Here is a 20,280-nt window from a genome sequence, read left to right on the forward strand (position 1 = left end):
CCTACAGATCACCTCGGAGGACCAAGTTCACGCAAGTTCCGTACGGTAATCCGTTGGTTCGGAAAACAATACATAGGTGTCTTTTCCCCGTCTTCAGCTACGTGGAGCAGAGCTTTTCAGCTCAGTTCCACAGTGCACGGATTAAACATCTCTTGTGGTAGTCCGGGTGGTTGCTGGCGAAGTCTAGTTATCTGTCTCTGTGTGTTGGCTTTCTGTATACAATGGTCTTCTCCTTCTCGTGCTACCAAGACGTCTGAGAACAGCAGTAGCTCATTAACTTCCAACTACACACACACACACACACACACACACACACACACACACACACACACACACACACACACACACACACACACACACACACACACACACACACACACACACACACACACACACACACACACACACACACACACACACACACACACACACACACACACGCACACATACACACAAACACACGACTAAATGGCGCGGTAGGTAGAGTCCACGACTGTCACTAGGGCGGTCTGGGTTCGAATCCTGCCCAGGGCTGAAATAATTTCAGTATCGCTGCGCTTCGAGTCGTTACTCCAACTCTCGTGGGTGGGGAGTTGGGTGTGTGGGTGCGTATAGGGTCAGAGCATTACCCATAGATCGGTCATATACGAGCTCTGAGCTCCCTTCCTGGAGAAAAATAGCTGTCGATCACGAGTCCAGCACGTAATCCAAAGACCAAGGTGAATACCAAGGTGAATACAAACACACAAACACACACACACACACACACACACACACACACACACACACACACACACACACACACACATATATATACAGTATATATATATATATATATTTGCACCTTTCAAAAATTTCCCACTCCTCACCTTACATCTACTCTTTTTTGGCCTCTCTCACCTTAAACTTCGCTTCCATCCTTTTTACTCTTCATTTTTTATAATGGTTCCTCATTTCTCCTTTACAACTATTCCTCATACGCACGTACTCACATCTTCAGTCTACCATTCATTGCCCCTCCTTCTGTTACCAACTGTTCTCCTCATCCCAGGGGCCGTTCTTTGGAGATTTTAACACTTCCCTCTTGAAACACATCAATATTTTTCTTCGGCCACTTCCTCTCTCTTTCACTGCATTTCATATATCTCTCAGTTTCATTTAGTATTCATCTTTCAACATCTTTCTTCTTCCTTCCCTATCCTTATTTCTCCACCTTACATCTACTCTCAATTTTCCTTCCATCGCTCTCTCCTTCACATGTTCAGATACAGAACTGTTCTGATCATCATGTTGGACACCACTACATAATCTATTAGTATTCTCTCGACTACCCTTCCACCAGTCACCTTGGCCTATCCTCTTAAATAATGTGTTTGCTATAATTTTTCTTTCAAAACATATCTCTAACTTTTTATCTCTGTTTTTATTCCTTCATGGCACTTTGTACTTTCCTAGTATTCCATCCACTGGCTCATTTCCTACTCTAGTATTTAGATCTCCACGCCATTACATTCACATTCCTTCCAGAACTCTGCACACATTCATTTAATTCATCCCAAAATTCTGCTCTCCTAATTTTTCTCACTATTGGTGCCATACGCACTCATGTTCACCTGTACCTCCCAATCTATTTTAATCTTTACCCTCGTTAGTCTTTACCATTGAGAAATCGAATATATGAATATCCTGTATACTATTTTCCTGTGTTTACCCGGATGGCTAACTAAATAGCCAATGAAAGAGTGACCTACAAATGAACATTTAAAGTTCAAAACTGTAATGAGTTTAAGTTTGAGAAAAAGGATCTAAATAGTTCCTTACCCAATGAGAATACCACATAACTGAGTAAAATTGTTTGGTGTCCGACAAGTAATCCTAAGTAAAGAGGGGGACAATCAAGGCAGGATTAATTCCTCCTATTGTAAAGTTGTATTACATAGCTGAATAAACCACAAGTGTTCCTCAGTACAGACTGAGTTAAGAAACTCTTAGTCCCATGGCAATCAAATGAGTAAAAAAGCAATCAATCAATCTATCAATCCATTGGAGAACACCTGCGGCCTTCAGGGTAAAAACACACAAACACGGGAATTGAAGTATGCATGGTGCGGTCTTGCAATACACATTTGAAAGAACCATCTTCAGATCTCATCAATAGCCTCATCTCTTGATGGAAATGCAGTTCTCAAGGGCGGATGCTCAGTCTTCAGAGCAGACCCACTATCTCTCCCTGTCAGCTTCGGCCATCTTTCCTCTATTTTTCCCCTGGAATCTCTAGGGGGCTCAAAGACCGCTTTTGGCCACTGCAGGGTTGCGGAATACCAATCAGTGAATATCAAGGCAATCATTTTAGGTCACACAAGAACTCACCTTCACTTTGAGTGCCTGAGTCGACTCGTTGAGACGACGATGAGGATACATTGTTCCTGATGGCTGAATACTTGGTCTGTGGCATCATACTGTGTCTTATGTTCCTTTCAGGATGAATCAGAATTATGTAAAGTTTTGGTGCGAAGAGACACGCAAGAGCCACAGTAGCCGAGAGTGAAATTGTCACCGAAGTGGTTGTGATTCGTAACTGAGGAATAAAGAGGAAGAATTATTTTGGTGAATTATCGGAGCAAACAGTAATAGCGGTGTTGGGTGTAAATTGTCTTTAGATTATAAAATAAACGTGCATTTAGATTACCTTGAAGGTACTTTGTAAACAATGAGAAGCTTATATCCACTATGGCAATTAACCTCCTTCTTTTAAAGAATGCAAATGAATAAGATCAAGACCCAGGGTTATTTAACCAAAGATTTAACCACATCGGGTATGTTCTCAACTAAGGACCCTCAAACTCATAGATAAGATTTCATTAAATTTTTAGAATATAGAAAGTGTTATATGTACTGTTATGCACTGTAGTGGTGAACGGGAAATGTTTCTGAGAACAGGCCAGACTACTCTGTATTATTTGCAGCAGAATAGGTTGTAAAGAAGGGCAGTTATTAACATAGCACAACATATAGCGGCATAAGAGTCTTTAGCACCCCTAGCCACTAACTCTCTTCCCGAGTAACGAACAGTACATCTGTGGCTGGCTACCTTCTTCTCTTAGTCGCCTCTTAGTTTTCTACCTTCTTTTAATCGCCTCTTACAACATTCAAGGAATGCGTAGGTGAAATCCTTATTGACTCCCAACCATATATTGTGCATGACCTAAAACTGACTCTTTAAATGCTAGGTGTTATTAAAACATCTTCTATAACTGTCATTACATACCCATCACTCACCTCGACATTATTTGCGGTAGAGAAGTAGATAGGGACGAAGGCAAGCCAGATGATGCAGGTGGTGTACATTGTAAGGCCAATGTGCTTGCTCTCATTAAACGCCTCTGGGATCTTCCTTGTTAGAACAGCATAGATTGTGCACACCACAATCAGACCTGGCGGGGGGAATGTTTGGGGAAAAAGAGTGAACAAATTCACCATATGTATTTACCCATATGTTACTTATAAAACTATGAAAACTTTTGGCACCTAGAACTCATTCTATTCCCTTACAATCATAATTACATCAGAATCTTCTTATGTACTAACCATTCGTCTTCTCCGGTGGCATTACATTCTGCCGGTGAATGGCCTTAATAGAAAAGTTTAACTTTACTGTCCTCATCTTTCCAGCTATTTCCTTAAGTTTAGTTGTCATGTCTTAAGGATGCAGATAGTGCTCAATGGATGGACTTTTCTTCGTCTATGGATTTCTGCTCCTTAGATAAGATAATGAGATCTCTTATCCTTACTTCTTTCAAGGATGTTTGTTTACAGGTTTCTATCGGGGTCTGATGTCTTACGGTATGCCTCGAGGTCATATTCTCCCGGCCTCGGCCTCGGATTGCGGCGACTCAAAATAGATCTTATAGGAAACTCACTAAACACCAAACAACGCTAGTTCACGCATCCAACTCAAAGGCCTCAGCGGGCACTCAGTTGCCTCTCCCAGGAATGCGAACAGCTTGGACTGATGATCTCGGCAGCCAAGATCTGAACAATGATTCTGAACACGTGGATACAACGCCTCCTCTTACTTTTCAAGGAGACATGCTCATCTGGGTGTCCATCTTTCAATACTTGAGCATCCGGATCAACTTCAGGGTCTAGTTCGCTCCGGAGGTCAGGTACTTCGGTGAAGCCACGAAGACGAGATTAAATCTCCTCAGAGCCACGGCGAGCCCCTGGTTGGGTGCCGGGCACAAGGTCATCCGGACCTACTATATTCGACCAATACATTCGGTAGTGGACTATGCCGCTGTGGCTCTTATCTCCCTTAGATCGTGGGACAAACTTGAGGTCCTCCAAAATCAGGCTCTCCGCACCATCACTGCGACCCCTCCATGGACCCGGATGGAGAATCTTAAGCCGTGTCCAGACGATCGGGCGTGCCCGTCGGACAGCGCGGTTGGTGGGCAAATTCTGCCCGGGCTGCCTGTGAATGTTGTCCACACGACCGAGTTGATGAATAGCTGGGCGTGCCCGACGATGCTAGTAGCGTATGGAGTGCGGTACGACAAGCATGGCGCCTAGCATTGTCAAGAAGATATTGTACACCATGATAATTGCTTTGTCTAAAGAAAAAGAAGACAGAGAAACGTGGGATGTGGGAGGGAAGTCTGCCGTGGGTTCACGATATTAACTTGCGCCTGGCAGTGTCGAAGCCCCAGCTACCGGTCACCGCCTTAGTGATTTCGCTCGACGAGCACTCGGGTAATTTGACCGTTTGACCGTCAAATGTGCCCGTTAACGGGCATCCCCGCCAATCAGGCCCGCTCATCTGGACAGACCTCTAGATAGGAGGCGGGAATTACCTCCCTTCGACTACGAACGGAGAGGCTTTCTTCATGTCTTCTCGTCGGACGTCTGAGTGGTCCAAGGGGGGAGAGTGAAGTCAAGGCCTCCATTTTGATTGCCCTGGACGTCGAGGGAGACCCCATCGGTTACACCAAGAAGGCCATGCGGTGCGTGCGACCCGTGGCTTTGAACTACGGAAACTATTTCGGCATCGATCTCTGGACAGACCTCATCCAGACTATACCCCACCCCTCATCCGTGGCGATCTCCTTGAGCCAGCCTCCAAATCTTCCACCTCACCAGGAGGAAGGCTGACTGTGACCCTCCGCTATTACAGCCCCACGGTGCTCGAGGCCATAAGGTACTACACTAACGACCCTGTAAACACCCTCACAGGAGAGTGTGGCGTGACTTTTGTAACCGCCGATGGGGTGACCACGTTATGGAGAGTGAGCGACGGCCGCTCCACTCTGCAGACAGAGTTTGCTGCCATCTCCAAGGCCTTGGACCACGCCCTATCTGCTGGGCAGGGAGCATTCATGATCTACACAGACTCAAGAAGTGCTATTGACGTCATCCGGTCGAGAAAAACAGTGTATGACGTCTGCTTAACGGCGTCAATTCACTGGACCCCAATTCATATTGGGATCATTGGGAACACTATTACGGACACTGGTGCCAAGGCAGCGACGAGGTTCAGTAGACAACACCTCTGGCGCCCACGATCACAGATCAAGGGTGTCACCATCAAGAAAGCTAGATTGATGGCCAGGGTGAACCATAACGACCTTATTACCTCTTCAGCCTCAGCAGGGTGGTATTGCCTCGTCATTAGGTACGAGGCCATCCACCTGCCTCCTGGTAGAAGGACGTCATTTTATTCCATATGATCCGCCTTGAATATCGTTGTGGATGGCAAGAGTTACACACAGGGAGAGACAATCACAAATACTGCAAACTTTGTGGAGCTGCGGTGCAACAACCCCTCCAATACTACCTACTAGAATGCAGAGCCATTGTCCTTCTTCGTCTGGGCTACATCGCGCCACTCACCTCGGGAGGAGTGGCGCGGGACCTCACCGTCTTCCCTTCCTAAGCAACCATCAGATTCCTGAAGGGACACCCTCCCCCTGCTCTGGCTAGGGTTGAGGGGGAGCCTCCCTTCCAATCCTAACAGTGACATAACGTTGACATCATCTCCTGAGTTGACTTGTGAACTATTCCGAACGACCGCCGCAAGGTTAAAGTCTGGGCGGATGAAAAAAAAAAAAAAAAAAAAAAAAAAAAAAAACACGCCTTCTGGCCGGGATACTCTCAGGCTTCCTGGGAAATTCAACACTGGTAGGTTGGGGGGGGGGGGGTGAGAAGAAGAGAACTCCCGGCGGGCGCTATAGCCCTGTATTCCTAAGGTGGATCAAGGCGGCTGTTCTGATACAGGCAAAAAAGGTGTCATACCCTCTTACTCTGGAGATATATTGGTAAGCTTCAGTAATTCCTTCCAGTTCTGTTAATCTACAAATATCTCTTACAAAATAATTTGGATTCACTCCTCATGAGATTTCCATATCTTGGTGATTATTGATTTATTTAGATTCCACTATGTCCTGCGCGACATTCATCTCTCTGTAACTACTTCAGTTTGTAAATTGCTTGCCGCCATTAGGCGTAATAAATTGATCAAATCAACCTTCCAGTTCTTTCAATACGGTAGCCTTATGGACGCGAAAGGTTCACATGCGTTCAGAAGCTCAATGTAAACCAAGCACAAATTGTTGCGTAATTGAACACACTTGCGGTAAATGGTGTACACTGTCCACACGAAGGGTTAGAAGCATTGTCCTGTAACGAAAGGTGCGGAGTTAGCTTGTTAATACGCGCGGTCGTCAGGGTTTGAACCCAAGCCACGTCGGCGTAGAGTTCAACGCTCTACTACCTGATCTAAAGACCGGTCCCAAACTTGGTCAATAGTGAGCGGGGTGGTTGTAATGTTGGCGCTAACTACGCAACTGGGAGGACCCGGGGCCATTGCCAGCCACTGTAGTGCTATAGGCTTCCTGTCAGCAAAACTCGAGGCGACAGTTATCATTACCACTTTACCATATCACTCCATCTTCTCCTACATTCTCTACTATCCCCAGTCTACTAGTTTCTCTTACACTGTCCCTTCTTTGACAATATACAAACCACTTATCTCCCTTTTTTGGCAACTTACCAATGGGATAGGCAAAGGCGATCATGTAAGAGGCATTGATGGAGGCACTGCACACAAGGAAGTTGTCTTCACGAACAAGGTGATGGTGGATGGCTCGAGGTGGACTTACAATACACCACACCACTGTTACACACACCTGCAAAAGAGCAACATCAGAGGAAAGGGGAAGTATAGGAAAAGTAACGAGGAATTAAACTGCTGAGTAGATGAATGAGAAAATGAAAGGTAACGGGAATAGTGGTATGGCATGGACTGACTTATGGGATGTTGCTCTTTTTGAATGAAAGTATGGTGATCTAAAAACAGTGGTCTAAATACTGCTGAGCATGAGTAGCTATGCCAGTCCCAGAAATTGTTTTGCATTTTGTCACAATCTAAATGTATCTCTACATCTACCAATACATCTTCTACCCATTCATCAATACCCATGCCTCATTTCATCCACCCTTGTCCTCTCACCTGGACTGAAACGAGGAGGGTGCAGATGCAGAGCTGTGAGCGAGGTGAAATGAGCGATGGCCGCTTCGTGGTGCGCTTGCCTGCATTGAAGATTCGTGAAATCCGGTTGGTTTTGGTCAGAAGGGCGCTGTAAACTACAGCGAAGCAGAAACCAAGCCCAAATCGCTGCACTCCGCACACTACGTCCGTTGGCTTTAGATTGGAAGATTCAGTCAATGACGCAATATCAGAAGAGAGGTAAATATAATGCTGAGATATGAAAGCTGTTAGAAATAAACGGTGCCACAGTCAAACTAAAGAGGAATTGATTATGGCTATATTACTAAAACAACATGTCCCTTTCCAATCAATCTATTGCTCCAGGTATCTCTTGCAGGAGGTCTACGGCTCCTAAGAAACCGCCAAGTCACTTAAGGAAGATATATTGTGTTGTCTGGGTAAGACTATACTAAAGTGGTGTAGGGTGTGTTCAGTATTTTCTGAGTGGTGATCGTGTCTGGGACAGTTTGATTCCTTGGGCAGACCTATTCTGTGCTGAAACAAATCTGAAGCTGAATGGTAGCCTGACCGCAGTCGCTGTCGTGTGGTTCTTGCTTGTCGTGGGAGCAATTTCTCTGTTGGGCTAATGTTTGGGGGGGATAGGTGGAGTTAGTGTGGTTCTTGCTTGTTTGGGGGGGGGATAGGTGGAGTGTATATTTTGGGAGGTGTGGAAGGACAGACGACTAAGTACTGACCTTAAGAAGATAGATAAGAAGGAAGAGAAAGAATAATAGAGAGTAAGTTCTTCGGTATGTTCCTGAGACTAGTTATCGAGTCCTTGTGATCGCGCCAATCTTAATGGTTTTCCAAAATGTATAGAGTTAATAAACAACTATGGAAAGAGGGAAAATAACGGACAAAGGATGGGATTAAAGTTCATCTACTTACTTAGGAAGTGTTTATTTTAGGGATATAGATGGAAAGTGAGAAACCTACGTCAAGAAGCGCATACCTGAGGCTGAAGCCGTCATCTTTGCATTATACGCTTGGATTGTTGGGGCAAGTAACAGTAACTGCTGGGAATCGGAGAAGAGTGCGGGATTCGAACCCACAACTAAGCTATTGCGCGAGCAGCACGCTCCCAATTTTGCTACCAGCGATATATAGAGATGGTGAAAAACTCGTTGAGGACGTGGTCCACCCTAGATAAGAATGATGCAACAGTGGTATTCCTCCCCCCCAAAAAAAAAAAAAAAAAAAAATTGATATGATACAAAGAGCTGCAACCAAATATATTCCTAGCCTGACGTCAAACGAGGCCTCGGTTCGAATCCCGCGAGACTGTCGGAAATTATTTGTATGATATTCGCTGCTGCTAGCAATTCATTTCAGGTATTTACAACAACGAAAGCCCATCAAAGTTTCGTACCAGCTTTACTGATTGTCCATGAGTTGAGCTCGGGACTGTGAAAAGTAGGTAAAGATGACAGCAATCTACCTAGATTCTTCGGGAGTCAGATCAACTCTAAGTTGGAGTCTTATGAAGCTCCTTTAGTTCAGTCGGTAAAGTATTGGCCTGGTGTCAAGCGAGGCCTCAGTTCGAATCCCGTGGCGACTATCGGAAATTATTGTATGATATTCGCTGTCACTAGCGATTCACTTCAGATATTCACCTGTAAATATATATATATATATATATATATATATATATATATATATATATATATATATATATGTATATAAAGAGAGAAAGAGAATCTAGAACCCGGTTCAAAAACCGAGTATAAGCCTCTCAATTGCTACACCTTCACATCAAAATAAGGGTGCTGGAGATGATTACCAGACTTCAGGATCCCAATTCAGTTGCCTGTCGCTGGTTTGGGAATGGGGAGCATCACAATATTATGGAAAAATACTATGTGCCTGAAAAAAAACTATACACGTGCACTGACTTGTAAAACAGCCTAAAACAGAATATAGTCCATTAGTGAATTTAAGGTTATCTTCGATGGATTTGGACTAATAGAAAAAAGTGGACCTTACAAGCATAGCCTCCTTTCCTGTATATTGCAATTAGGTAAATACTATTAGGCAAGTACAGGCACACCTTAACGTGATATTTTCAGACCTCACACTAGGAAATTTCCAAAACGAAAGTTGGTAGAAATAGCCCCTATTCTTGATTAATTATATAGAAATGGTCCATTGACCTGCATCACTCACAAGCAAAGAAAATGGAGACAAATGGATGGCTTAGAAAAAATAAGCATTATGGTATATTTTTTTACCAGCTGAAATTGTCAAATTGGCCAGATGGCACAAGACTGAAGGAAACAGGGAGTCATGCCTTCTAATAACTTTGCTGCATTTTAAGAATTAAGCATCTATTCTAATTCCTGCCTGAGCTTTAATCCATTGAGGAAAACCTCCTTAGCAAAATTATCAACCTTATCTCAAGCCTATATAAATTTCTTTTCGCTGTCATTTACAACCTTGGTATTCATTCTAGTTGACAGCAGTCAATTTTTTATGCTGTGTGAAACTCCTTCATGGTAGAAGGATTATCTTGTATTCAATATGGTACACTCCTATGAAGTAAGGTGTGATTTGTTCATTTTCTTGACTCAAATTTTGACAAAAGGTTAACTGAAAAAACAAGAGCATCTGATAGAACATAATAATAGTCATTGTCTCAGATTTCACTAACTGAAAACCTGCAGCTACAGTTTAACTGGGAATGGTCCTGGGGTTTTCTCTAGGAAGAAACATCGTGTTGCTGTCTGTGTTGTATTGGTGTGGGACTATTTCTATGTCACCTGCTTGTAATCATAGAAAAGGAGCAGTTGCATGTTGCCAGTTCCCTCTCTGTGAAAAGGTAGAAGATATATGGGTGAAATCTTGAGCATAGTCTAGAGACTAAATGACAACTTCCAGGCTGTGAGGTTATTGACATTATTTGAAAATGGGCAAGAAGGCGATAATTCTCTCTGATGCCAGGATCATTACTTACAGTAACCAATCACTAGTTCCTTTAACAGAGAGTGGGCAAGATGGTGGAACTGAGGATTATATTACCTTGAGCACAAATATAAAGGTGACTGCATAGCACATGAAGACTCCAGAGAGCAGAACATAGGAGACCTCACGGCCAGATGCACGAACAACTGGGGTGCTGTTGTGGCGTACGAAGACCCACACCACTAGACCTGTCAGCACCAAACCTAATGATGATAATGACATTGCTCCGATCGCCCACCAGGAGTCTGGCCGGATGTAAACCTGCCAAGGAAGAACCATCATTGATCATGGCAATGAAATATGAACATGCAAACAATTTTGGGATATGATACTTGCTCATTAGTATACTTCCTAGTTTGACCACCAAGTCCATAGAAAAGGTAGCTTCTATTCTATTTTAAATTATTCCTTGAGGTATAACCAGGCCCTAGCAGCTGAAAACCTGCCAAGAAAGAACCATTACTGATAAAGGCAATGAAATATGAACATGCAAACAATTTTGGGAGATGATACTTGCTCATTAGTATACTTCCTAGTTTGACCACCAAGTCCATAGAAAAGGTAACTTCTCTTCTATTTTTAATTATTCCTTGAGATATAACTGAAAACAACCAAAATAGCGAACATCATTCATGCTCAAGATAATTCTCTCAACTATTTCTGAGGTATAAAGGATTACAAAGGAGGAGCATGCCGACAGGAGACCTTTTGGTCCATAACTAGGCCGGATGCGAAAAAATATATATAATAATGATAAGTAAATAAAAAATAAATAAGAATTATAATATCATAAATAAAAAAACAAAATAAATAAATAAATGCATAAATATAGTTAAATAATAAACAAAGAGGTAAATAGTAAATAAAGATAAATTAACAGGTAAACAATAATAAATAAAAATCAAGCAAATAATAAACAAACAAATAATAACAAACAAATAAACAAATAATATAAAATAAATGGCAGGCATTACAGCATCTTGCTTAGGTGTTTATCTAAATGATTCTTAAAGCTTCGAACTGAACTATATTGCACTGCCTCTGTAGGAAATTTATTCCATTCATTAACTACACGGTTGGTGAAATTGTTTCTACCCACTTCCAAATTAAATCTATTTCCTGACAGCTTGAGACCATTGCTTCTTGTAGGATTCTCATTCAGTGTGAAAATTTTGTCACTTTTGATGTTGTCAACTCCCTTTAGAATTTTAAAGATCTGTATCAGGTCACCTCTGATTTTTTTTTTTTTTTTTTGGGGGGGGGGAAATAGATTCATATGTTTTGGTCGATTTTCGTATGATTTATCTTTTATATTTGGAAACAGTTTTGTGTCCCGCCTTTTTACTTTTTCCAATCTGTCAATGTCTTATGAGATTCGGTGACCATACTGGAACAGCATATTCCAAATGTGAACGTGTAACGATTTATATAGCTTGTTAATGAGAGATGGACTCTTGAAGTACAAAAAATCGCACAATCAGTCCTAGAATCTTATTTGCTTTCTCTGATGCTGAAATACACTGCTTAGATGATTTGAGATCGTTACTGATATATAATTACTCCGAGATCCTTTTCATTATCCACTTTTGTTAACAAATTTCCAAATAACTTGTAATCCTACTTATTGTTGTTTTACCTTTGTGCATAACCTGGCATTTACTTGTGTTAAATTTCATTAGCCACTTTTTAGACCATTGCTGTAATTTATCTAAATCTTCTTGAATATCTAATTGGTTGAAGTGAACATTTGTCATTCCGCACAGTTTTGTATCATCAGCAAATTTGGAGACAATAGATTTCAGTCCGTGGTCTATATCATTTATATATACTATGAATAGAAGTGGCCCAAGAACGAAAGCCTGAGGAACTCCACTCGTAACATTTTACCATCTAGAAGTTTTGCCATTTAAAACAACTCTCTGTTTTCGATCATTTATACAATTACTAGTCCAACTTAATAGGCCACCACTTATTCCGTGAGAAGCTAATTTAGTAAGTAGTCTTTCGTGGGCGACAGTATCAAAAGCTTTTGCAAAGTCTAAATATATTAAATATGTACTGTTTCTTTTGTTAGAATTTGAGATGACTGTGTTGTAGAATTCGAGTAAGTTAGTCACGCAAAAACGTTTCCGTCTGCACACATGCTGGCTATCATTTATCAAACGGTTACTTTCTAAATGGTGTTCGATAGCATCTCTGATGATAGTTTCCATCACTTTTCTTACGATTAAAGTCAAGCTTATAGGTCTGTAGTTATTTGCTTCTATTTGTCACCTTTTTTGAATATGGGAGTAACGTTAGCTAGCTTCCATTCTCTGGATATGATGGATTTCTTGAAAATATTTTCTAATGAAACAACAATCTCATTTTTCATTTTCTTTAAGATTCTTGCATGCCAACCGTCAGGCCCTGGTGTTTGAGTTATTCTATACACCTTTTGATTTTTTCTTTTGTTATATTTACCTTAGTAAGTTTACCCTAGACTTTTTACAGGTTTCAGTATGGAGTTCACTTTGAGGTGTTTCGTTTACGAATAGTCAGCTAAAATAGTTGTTTAAAATATCACACATTCCTTCATTTGAATATTCAAGTTGACCATCAGCAGATAATAGTGGGCCACTGTGATTCCTAATAACCATTTTATCTCTAACTATAGAATTCTTTGGGATTTTCTTTGGATTTTTCAGCGATATTCATTTCGTATTGTCGTTTTTTTATTGTTTGAAATCTCTCTGTATTATTACCTAACTTTGATAGTCACTAGGTGCAGCCTAGTTATTGTATTTCTTATAAGTCTGTTTTTAGCAATACTTTTTTCAGTTTCTTTGTCAAGCCATTTTGGGCGAGCCTGATTTGGGGGGCGTCTGTCCTTAAACGGGATGTACGTATGAATCATCTTAGTAAGCGTATTTTGAAATATTTCCCACATCTGATCTACAGATCTTTTGCTTAATTTTGCCTCCGCAAGTTGAAGCTCCTGATGTAGTCCTTTGAAATGAGCTTTACTAAAACCGGGCATTTTAGATACACAAGTATCTATTCTAAAAATTTTCAGCAGTTTGAATCTAAGTTGTGATCGCTACTTGCAATTGTTGCACCAACTTCTACATCGATTATCATGCTTTCGCGGCTAGTGATCAATAGATCGAGTAAATTCCCATGTCTTATGGGCCCTTTTACATGCTGAACTAAGTAATTGTCACCGAGAAAATCTATCAAGCGACTGCCTATATGGCCATGTTCAAGGGTCATCTAATCAATGTCAGTAAAATTGAAATCACCCATTATCAATAAGTCCCGGTTGCAGAAACTAGACAGTTCTTGAAACAACAGTTTGTCGTCTGCTAGTAATAATGTTTTTGGGCTATTTATTACACCTACATTCATTTTTTGTCCATTTGTTTGGGTTAATTCTACCCATAAACTATCATATGCATCCTGTTTCACTTTCTCTAAAACGCAGACATGGACGTAGCTTTTAACGTACAACAGAACACCCCCACCTTTCTTGTGGTCTCTATCCTGATGAAAGTGCTTAAATCCCGCAATATTAAATTCAGCTTCAAACTCTCCACCATTTAACTATGTCTCGGTTATTCCTATCATATCAAGATTTTTGCTTTTGACATACGCCTGGATTTCTTGGAATTTATTTCTAATACTACGAGCATTAAAGTGCGTGGTATTAAGAAACTCGTGATTATTTCTTTTTGACACGTTTTAAGTTTTAACATCATGCCTTACATTATAATTTTGTTATTTATTGGCACCTTGCTCTATATTGACATTTGGTCCTTCATTGACATTAGTGCCTCATGGACATTTGCCCATCACGGACATCTGGTCCCTCACGGTCATCCGACCGATATATTATGTACACCCTCTCGTCACCGTGTCCCACACCGGCCACCCGTCGTTCATTAACATTCTGTCCGGCATCACTTCCTGAAATGATATTCTATCCTCCACTGACATTATATCCTACCGTGATATTTTGTCCTCCACTATCATTACATCCCATCGTGATATTTTGTCCTCCAGTATCATTACATAACATCGTGATATTTTGTCCTCCAGTATCATTACATCCCATCGTTATATTTTGTCCTTTGACATTACATCCTAATGTAATATTTCGTCCTCTACCGACATTATATCCTAAAATTATATTTTGTCCTACACTGATATATTGCTCTACTCTGTTTTCCCCAGTACACTCTATTTCCCCTTCCCTTTGAGCTTCTACCCCAAAAAAGGAACTAGTTCATTACAGACTCCCATAATGAGGTTTGTAAGAACATCTTTGCCTCTGCGAGTAAGGTGAATCCCATCAGAAGCATAAAGGTCATGACGCCTGGAAAAGAGATACAAAGGATCAAGAAAGTGGTATCCCAGTTGCGTGCACTACTGTGATATCCACTCATTGATTCCTATGGCTCTACTGTTCTAACACGAACCAGCGTAGATCCTCAGAAGGATTCCACAGACTACGTGACGGCTCCCACGCTCCTTAATCTCCTGAAGGAGGACCTTGTAATTTCGAACAAGTTCCTCTGATCTCACCCTACCCACATCGTTATTTCCCGTGTGAACAATCGTAACCGTGTTCGTCCGCCTTTGCTCCCTGATGGTCTGGGTACAATCGGCGATCCCGCGGCCCGGTTGACATACAAGCTTGCAACGTCGTTTACTCTTCCGCTGCAGGATGTCGTCAGAGAGAGAGAGAGAGAGAGAGAGAGAGAGAGAGAGAGAGAACGTGGACAGAGATTAACTTACCTCAGGGATGTGTATACACTCAGTGTGGTGTCTGTTAGGCAAAGTGCCGAGTTCACAGGAAAGGCAACGCGTCTCATCCTCCGGGTGAACAATCTGCAACACAGTTTTAGATATGGACAACTCTCAGTAACACCAGACATCAAATATCACTTGAAAAATGGTTTCAAGTTGTTTTTGAAATTCTGAGTTAGGCAAATCTCCCTTTGTGTGCGTGTCTGAAGATACTTTTGAACAAACGAAGAGATGCTTATAGCCCTTGAGAGCTCTTAGAATGACGCTCTAATATAAAAAGAGTATACAGTCAATAGTTTGAAGGCTGGCCGTATTTACAGGCGCATAAGACATATTTCTAAAAAAAAAAAAAAAAATCACTCTGTCTAATACGGTCACTTAATAGAATGAGCAGCTGAGCACAGATTGTAGGACAGACGTTGGTGTATATCTGTATGGGTTTTGGATGATCTTTGTGTTGAATAATTATCCACTGAACAACGACGATATCGTGTTAGTTTGCAAAACACATACATACATACTGAAGAAACAGACCGCCTCAGGAGCACCACACGTGAACATCCCCACCAACTCCGTCACCATCTCCCCCTGACAGCCTTGGTACACCACTTGTCGAGCATCACCGTCACTTCCCTCACCGTCTCCGAGAGACCGCCTCGGTGGACCAAACTGACGCAAATCGCTCGCCACCTCCATCGCCGTCTCCTCCTCCCCCTCCCCCTCGGTCCTCTTGCTGCCAGAACGAGCCATTACCCATTCTCAGGAGCTCAACTTTTAATAAAACTGTTCTCACTATCAGTGTTTGCCATCCTGATCGGTCCAGATCCCCTACATCCTGACACTGGTAATATACAGTCTTTAAAGTAATCATTAGGTAGTGCATGTGTATGGACAGGAATTTTGAAGGGATATTATTTTTGGAATTTCGTTTTATTTATCTATTTATTTATTTGAGTGTTGACTTGAGAGACTGGGTAGTATGGACGTCGTGACGGTTTTATTCAACCAAGAAGCAAAGTAGAAAATAGAGCCTTAATAGATCATGGATTTATTTTGTTCTGTGTCTACCCATCAAGATGTGTTGGCAAAGAACCTTACTATAATCATTGAAGAAAAACATACAATAGGAGGTAGCTACAAATATATTTCAACTGATTTTGGTTCAACTAATCTTGGAGACATTAGAATGTTCTCGAACATAGCGGGCGCACCGTAGCTCCGCCCACCCGTGACGTCACTGACACGTTCGAACAGAGGCGTAAACTAGGACCATTAATTTTAAAGAATAATAGGAAAAATTCCCAACTTTCAGTTCAGGATTCCACTAGAGAAATAGTTTAGGGAGGAAAGATTGTAGCAGCTAGGGGCTGTGTTGAGAAGCGAAAGGAAGTTTTACGAAATAATACAACAGGGGAGGTTAGTAGTTTACCCATAGATACGAACACATAGCCGTCTCGTTTTTTTTGTGCGCAGCTAAAATTTTAGTCTGATGCCAAAAACTATCCCGATAACAGGTATGGGTACGCTCTGTAAGATTAATGAAAATAAATGTCAATATGTGAGTTAAATGATATAGTGCAGATATAGTAGGTAGATAATTATTATTATTATTAAGTTTTGAGTCTGATGCCAAAAACTATCCCGATAACAGGAAAAAAAAGGGGGGGTTTAAGGGAGTGTACTCCACAAACACTTTGCGTGGAAGGAGTCAGACGGTATTACGCATATATACATTAGCTATGAGAGTGTAATCCTTAGAGTACAATTCTGTCTGTGATCGTTCTCTAATAAGAATACGGGGTTGAAGGTAGACACAATATTGTAAGTAGATTTATACAGTGACCGGAAGGTTGGAGCGTAAATAACTACATTTTTCCACGTGCCTGTGACCTTACTTATGATGCCCATAAGCAAAAAAAACTGTGTTATTAAATATCTCGCATACCCATATATTTTTCATACTGTAAAGATGAATAGATTGTCTAGTTGGAGAAAACCACAATATACTTTTGTATTTTCTTACTATATTTTTGCTTCAGTGTAATAATTAACACATAGAAAACCTTCACTTATATTCTTTTACTACCCCACTTGGGCATAAGCCTTTTCGCTACCCAGAACCAACCCCGAACGACCTGAGGAAAGGGGACGGAGTCAGACGTGAATAACAAGGAGCAGTTTCCATTTATGGTCAGATATATCCATATAGACGATTGGGTGGTGGCAGCGTATACCTTGATTTCTTATTTCCCAAATCATCCTTATGTGGGTATCTCTGATCACTCCCATTGGAGGTGCTCTTGGTTAAACACTAATCAATCGACGGCACCACACATGGAGCATTTGAAACTATGCTTGTCTAATACTTGGGGGTTATTATAACAGTGCTTACCTGATATTTAGAGCAGTTAAAGCAATGCCAGCAGCATGATTCCCCCTCGACATACTTTTTGGCCTGGCCTCTCTCACACGGCAACGAGCACACACTTGCAGGTGGCATTGGCTGTTCCAGCTTGAACTGCACCTCTGTAATAAATAACATGTGTTTTTCAATTGAACATAACCATATTTTCCCTCCATGAAAGTGATAGTTCACTTGGTGCTCGTAGTGCCTTGTGGTCACTCGTCTCTCAATTATTGTATTTTGATGCGGTCACTCTCGTCTCTTAATTATTGTATTTAGATCTGAAACTTCTTCTCTGGGTGGCCTCTCCAACTAGTAGTGGTTACACAGCAGGAGTTCCTTGCAGGTTCTGTCATTAGGACTACCCAATAGACTCAAATAGAGTCAAGAGTGAGAGGAGACCTAGGAGATTGACCAGGGGGTCTGCCGGTGGTAAGGCTCGTCTAAGGAATAAAACAGTAACATCAACAACAACAAAGAAAAATAAGCTAAGGACAAAAGCCTGAATAAGCTAATTTATAACATCTCTTCAGATAGGGTCAATTACTGTGCAAAGCTACCTTATGAACGATGAATTTGAGAATGGTCACTAGTGGTATTATGATTTATGTCACCTCAACCTCTAACAACCTCTATACTTCTGCCTCCACATTACATATTTCGAAATTTTACTACAATATTCAGTAATGTTTACTTAAGCGTATATCTGCAATCCATTTGAGACTGTACTGTATATATATATATATATATATATATATATATATATATACATATATATATATATATATATATATATATATATATATATATATATATATATATATATATACCTTTTTAGTAGCACTTACCGCTCATATTCAGTTTCAGTTCACCTTCAATGTACTCTCCCACTGTCACCCACTTGTGTTCACCCTTGGACACTTGTTTGAAGTGAATGATGTTGTAGCGAGCTGGGCCATCACCTTTTGAATCAAATTTAAAGTGGTCCATACTTAATCCTAAAAAAGAAGAAGAAAAAATCGTTAGAATTTTAAACTAATTGTTGTTTCGAGTTTCACGTGTGGAAAACCTGCAGCTCCACAGTAGTTGGCAACGATCCTCGGGTCCCCCCACAGATCTTGCTGCAAAGAAACGTTGGATTGTTATCTGTGCTGTATTAGTATGGGACTGTTTCCTGGCTACAAAATAGCAGAGGAACGAGAGCAGTTATCAGTTGTCAGGTCTCCATGTGTGAGAAAGTGTAATAAATACAGTTAAAGTTGATGGAGAGGGATCTTGGGCTCGGTCCAGAAACTGAGTGTCAGTTTTGGATCACCACGATTATGTCATCCAAGGAACCAATGTAGAGAATAAGCTAAGAAGACTCAACGCTGTGAATAAAGACATTCAATTCACAGTTGAGCTAGAAAAAGATTGTAAGTTACCGTTTCTAGACACATTGATACATAGAGGTTCTGAACAGTTAGGTTTCTCAGTATACAGGAAGCCCACCAATAGGGATGATTTTATCCACTATTTTTCAGTACACAGCAGACGTGTCAAAACTGGTGTTCTAATAGATTTCTTTCTCAGAGCTTTTCGTATATGAACTGACATACATTAAGAATACCTTTAAAAAGCTGAAATACCCCGGAGGTTTGATCACCAAAACAATGAGGAAAGCCGAGAAGATCTATGATGGCTCAAGCGTCCAGGCCCCGGGAAAAGATAAGTCACACTTTATAACTGTCCCTAACTCTACTAACACCGGAGCTATTGATAATTATTTGTTAAAAGGTGGAGTAAATATAGCTAAAGTGTCTTCCAATAAGATAGGAAAAATATATAAAAAAAACATGCTAATATTCATAATAACCTCAGTGTCGTTTACCGCATTCCATGCAGCGGCTGTCCTTCATCATACTTCGGCGAATCAGGTCGAGGGATCGAGAAACGGTTGAATGAACACAAAAACGACCTCAGGGCACATAGAACATCCAACTCCCTGGTTCGTCATCTAGAAAAATGCGGAAACCTACCTGATTGGAGCCGCGTGGAAATTCTACACAAGGGACTTGAAAAGAAAATGAGAAAAACTGTGGAAGTCGCACATATCGCCACCAGGGAAAATAACAATGACAGAGACGGATTTAAATGCCTGTCAAAAACAGCAAGTGTCTTAATAATTAAATCATTAGCCGAAGACAAGACCTGACACATCCACTCACAGCTGGCCGGGTTCCCCCTCGCTGCGAGTATAAGACTTGTGATCCTTTGTAATGCAACATGTCCTCTGAAGAAGACCAAGTTGGTCGAAACGTTAGGGCAATAAACTCTATTCCCAACACATCTTCGTTTGCCCTTCCCCACCCATTTCTCTCTCATTTGTCTAAAATAATTTATATATATATATACACATATATATATATATATATATATATATATATATATATATATATATATATATGTATATATCAAGGACTACTATACACAGGACGTGCGCAACCCAGATTCCTGGCTCCACTAGCGGAGGCCATTGCTTTCTTTGTAACCTAACATCTTATAATGGACAAATATATCAAAACTAGAAACCTAACATTGTATT

At 41.1% G+C, this 20,280-nt stretch overlaps 1 protein-coding gene across 2 annotated transcripts in view; it reads right to left on the reverse strand.

Annotated features, from left to right (window-relative positions):
* Positions 1 to 20,280, reverse strand: part of mtt (mangetout) — a 265,641-nt gene that overhangs the window by 2,868 nt on the left and 242,493 nt on the right. For both annotated transcript variants that reach the window (XM_076182394.1, XM_076182395.1), the window contains exons 9-16: positions 18,545 to 18,694; positions 17,685 to 17,818; positions 15,281 to 15,373; positions 10,562 to 10,765; positions 7,508 to 7,699; positions 7,049 to 7,184; positions 3,280 to 3,434; positions 2,371 to 2,578 (exon numbers count right to left, since the gene is read on the reverse strand). In XM_076182394.1, coding sequence (XP_076038509.1) covers positions 2,371 to 2,578; positions 3,280 to 3,434; positions 7,049 to 7,184; positions 7,508 to 7,699; positions 10,562 to 10,765; positions 15,281 to 15,373; positions 17,685 to 17,818; positions 18,545 to 18,694 — 1,272 coding nt within the window. The remainder of the gene's footprint in view (positions 1 to 2,370; positions 2,579 to 3,279; positions 3,435 to 7,048; positions 7,185 to 7,507; positions 7,700 to 10,561; positions 10,766 to 15,280; positions 15,374 to 17,684; positions 17,819 to 18,544; positions 18,695 to 20,280) is intronic.

This window comes from Oratosquilla oratoria, unplaced genomic scaffold (genome assembly GCF_046742065.1).
Source record: "Oratosquilla oratoria isolate Oo_2021 unplaced genomic scaffold, ASM4674206v1 SCAFFOLD60, whole genome shotgun sequence".
In the NCBI taxonomy this organism is placed as follows: Eukaryota; Metazoa; Arthropoda; class Malacostraca; order Stomatopoda; family Squillidae; genus Oratosquilla; species Oratosquilla oratoria.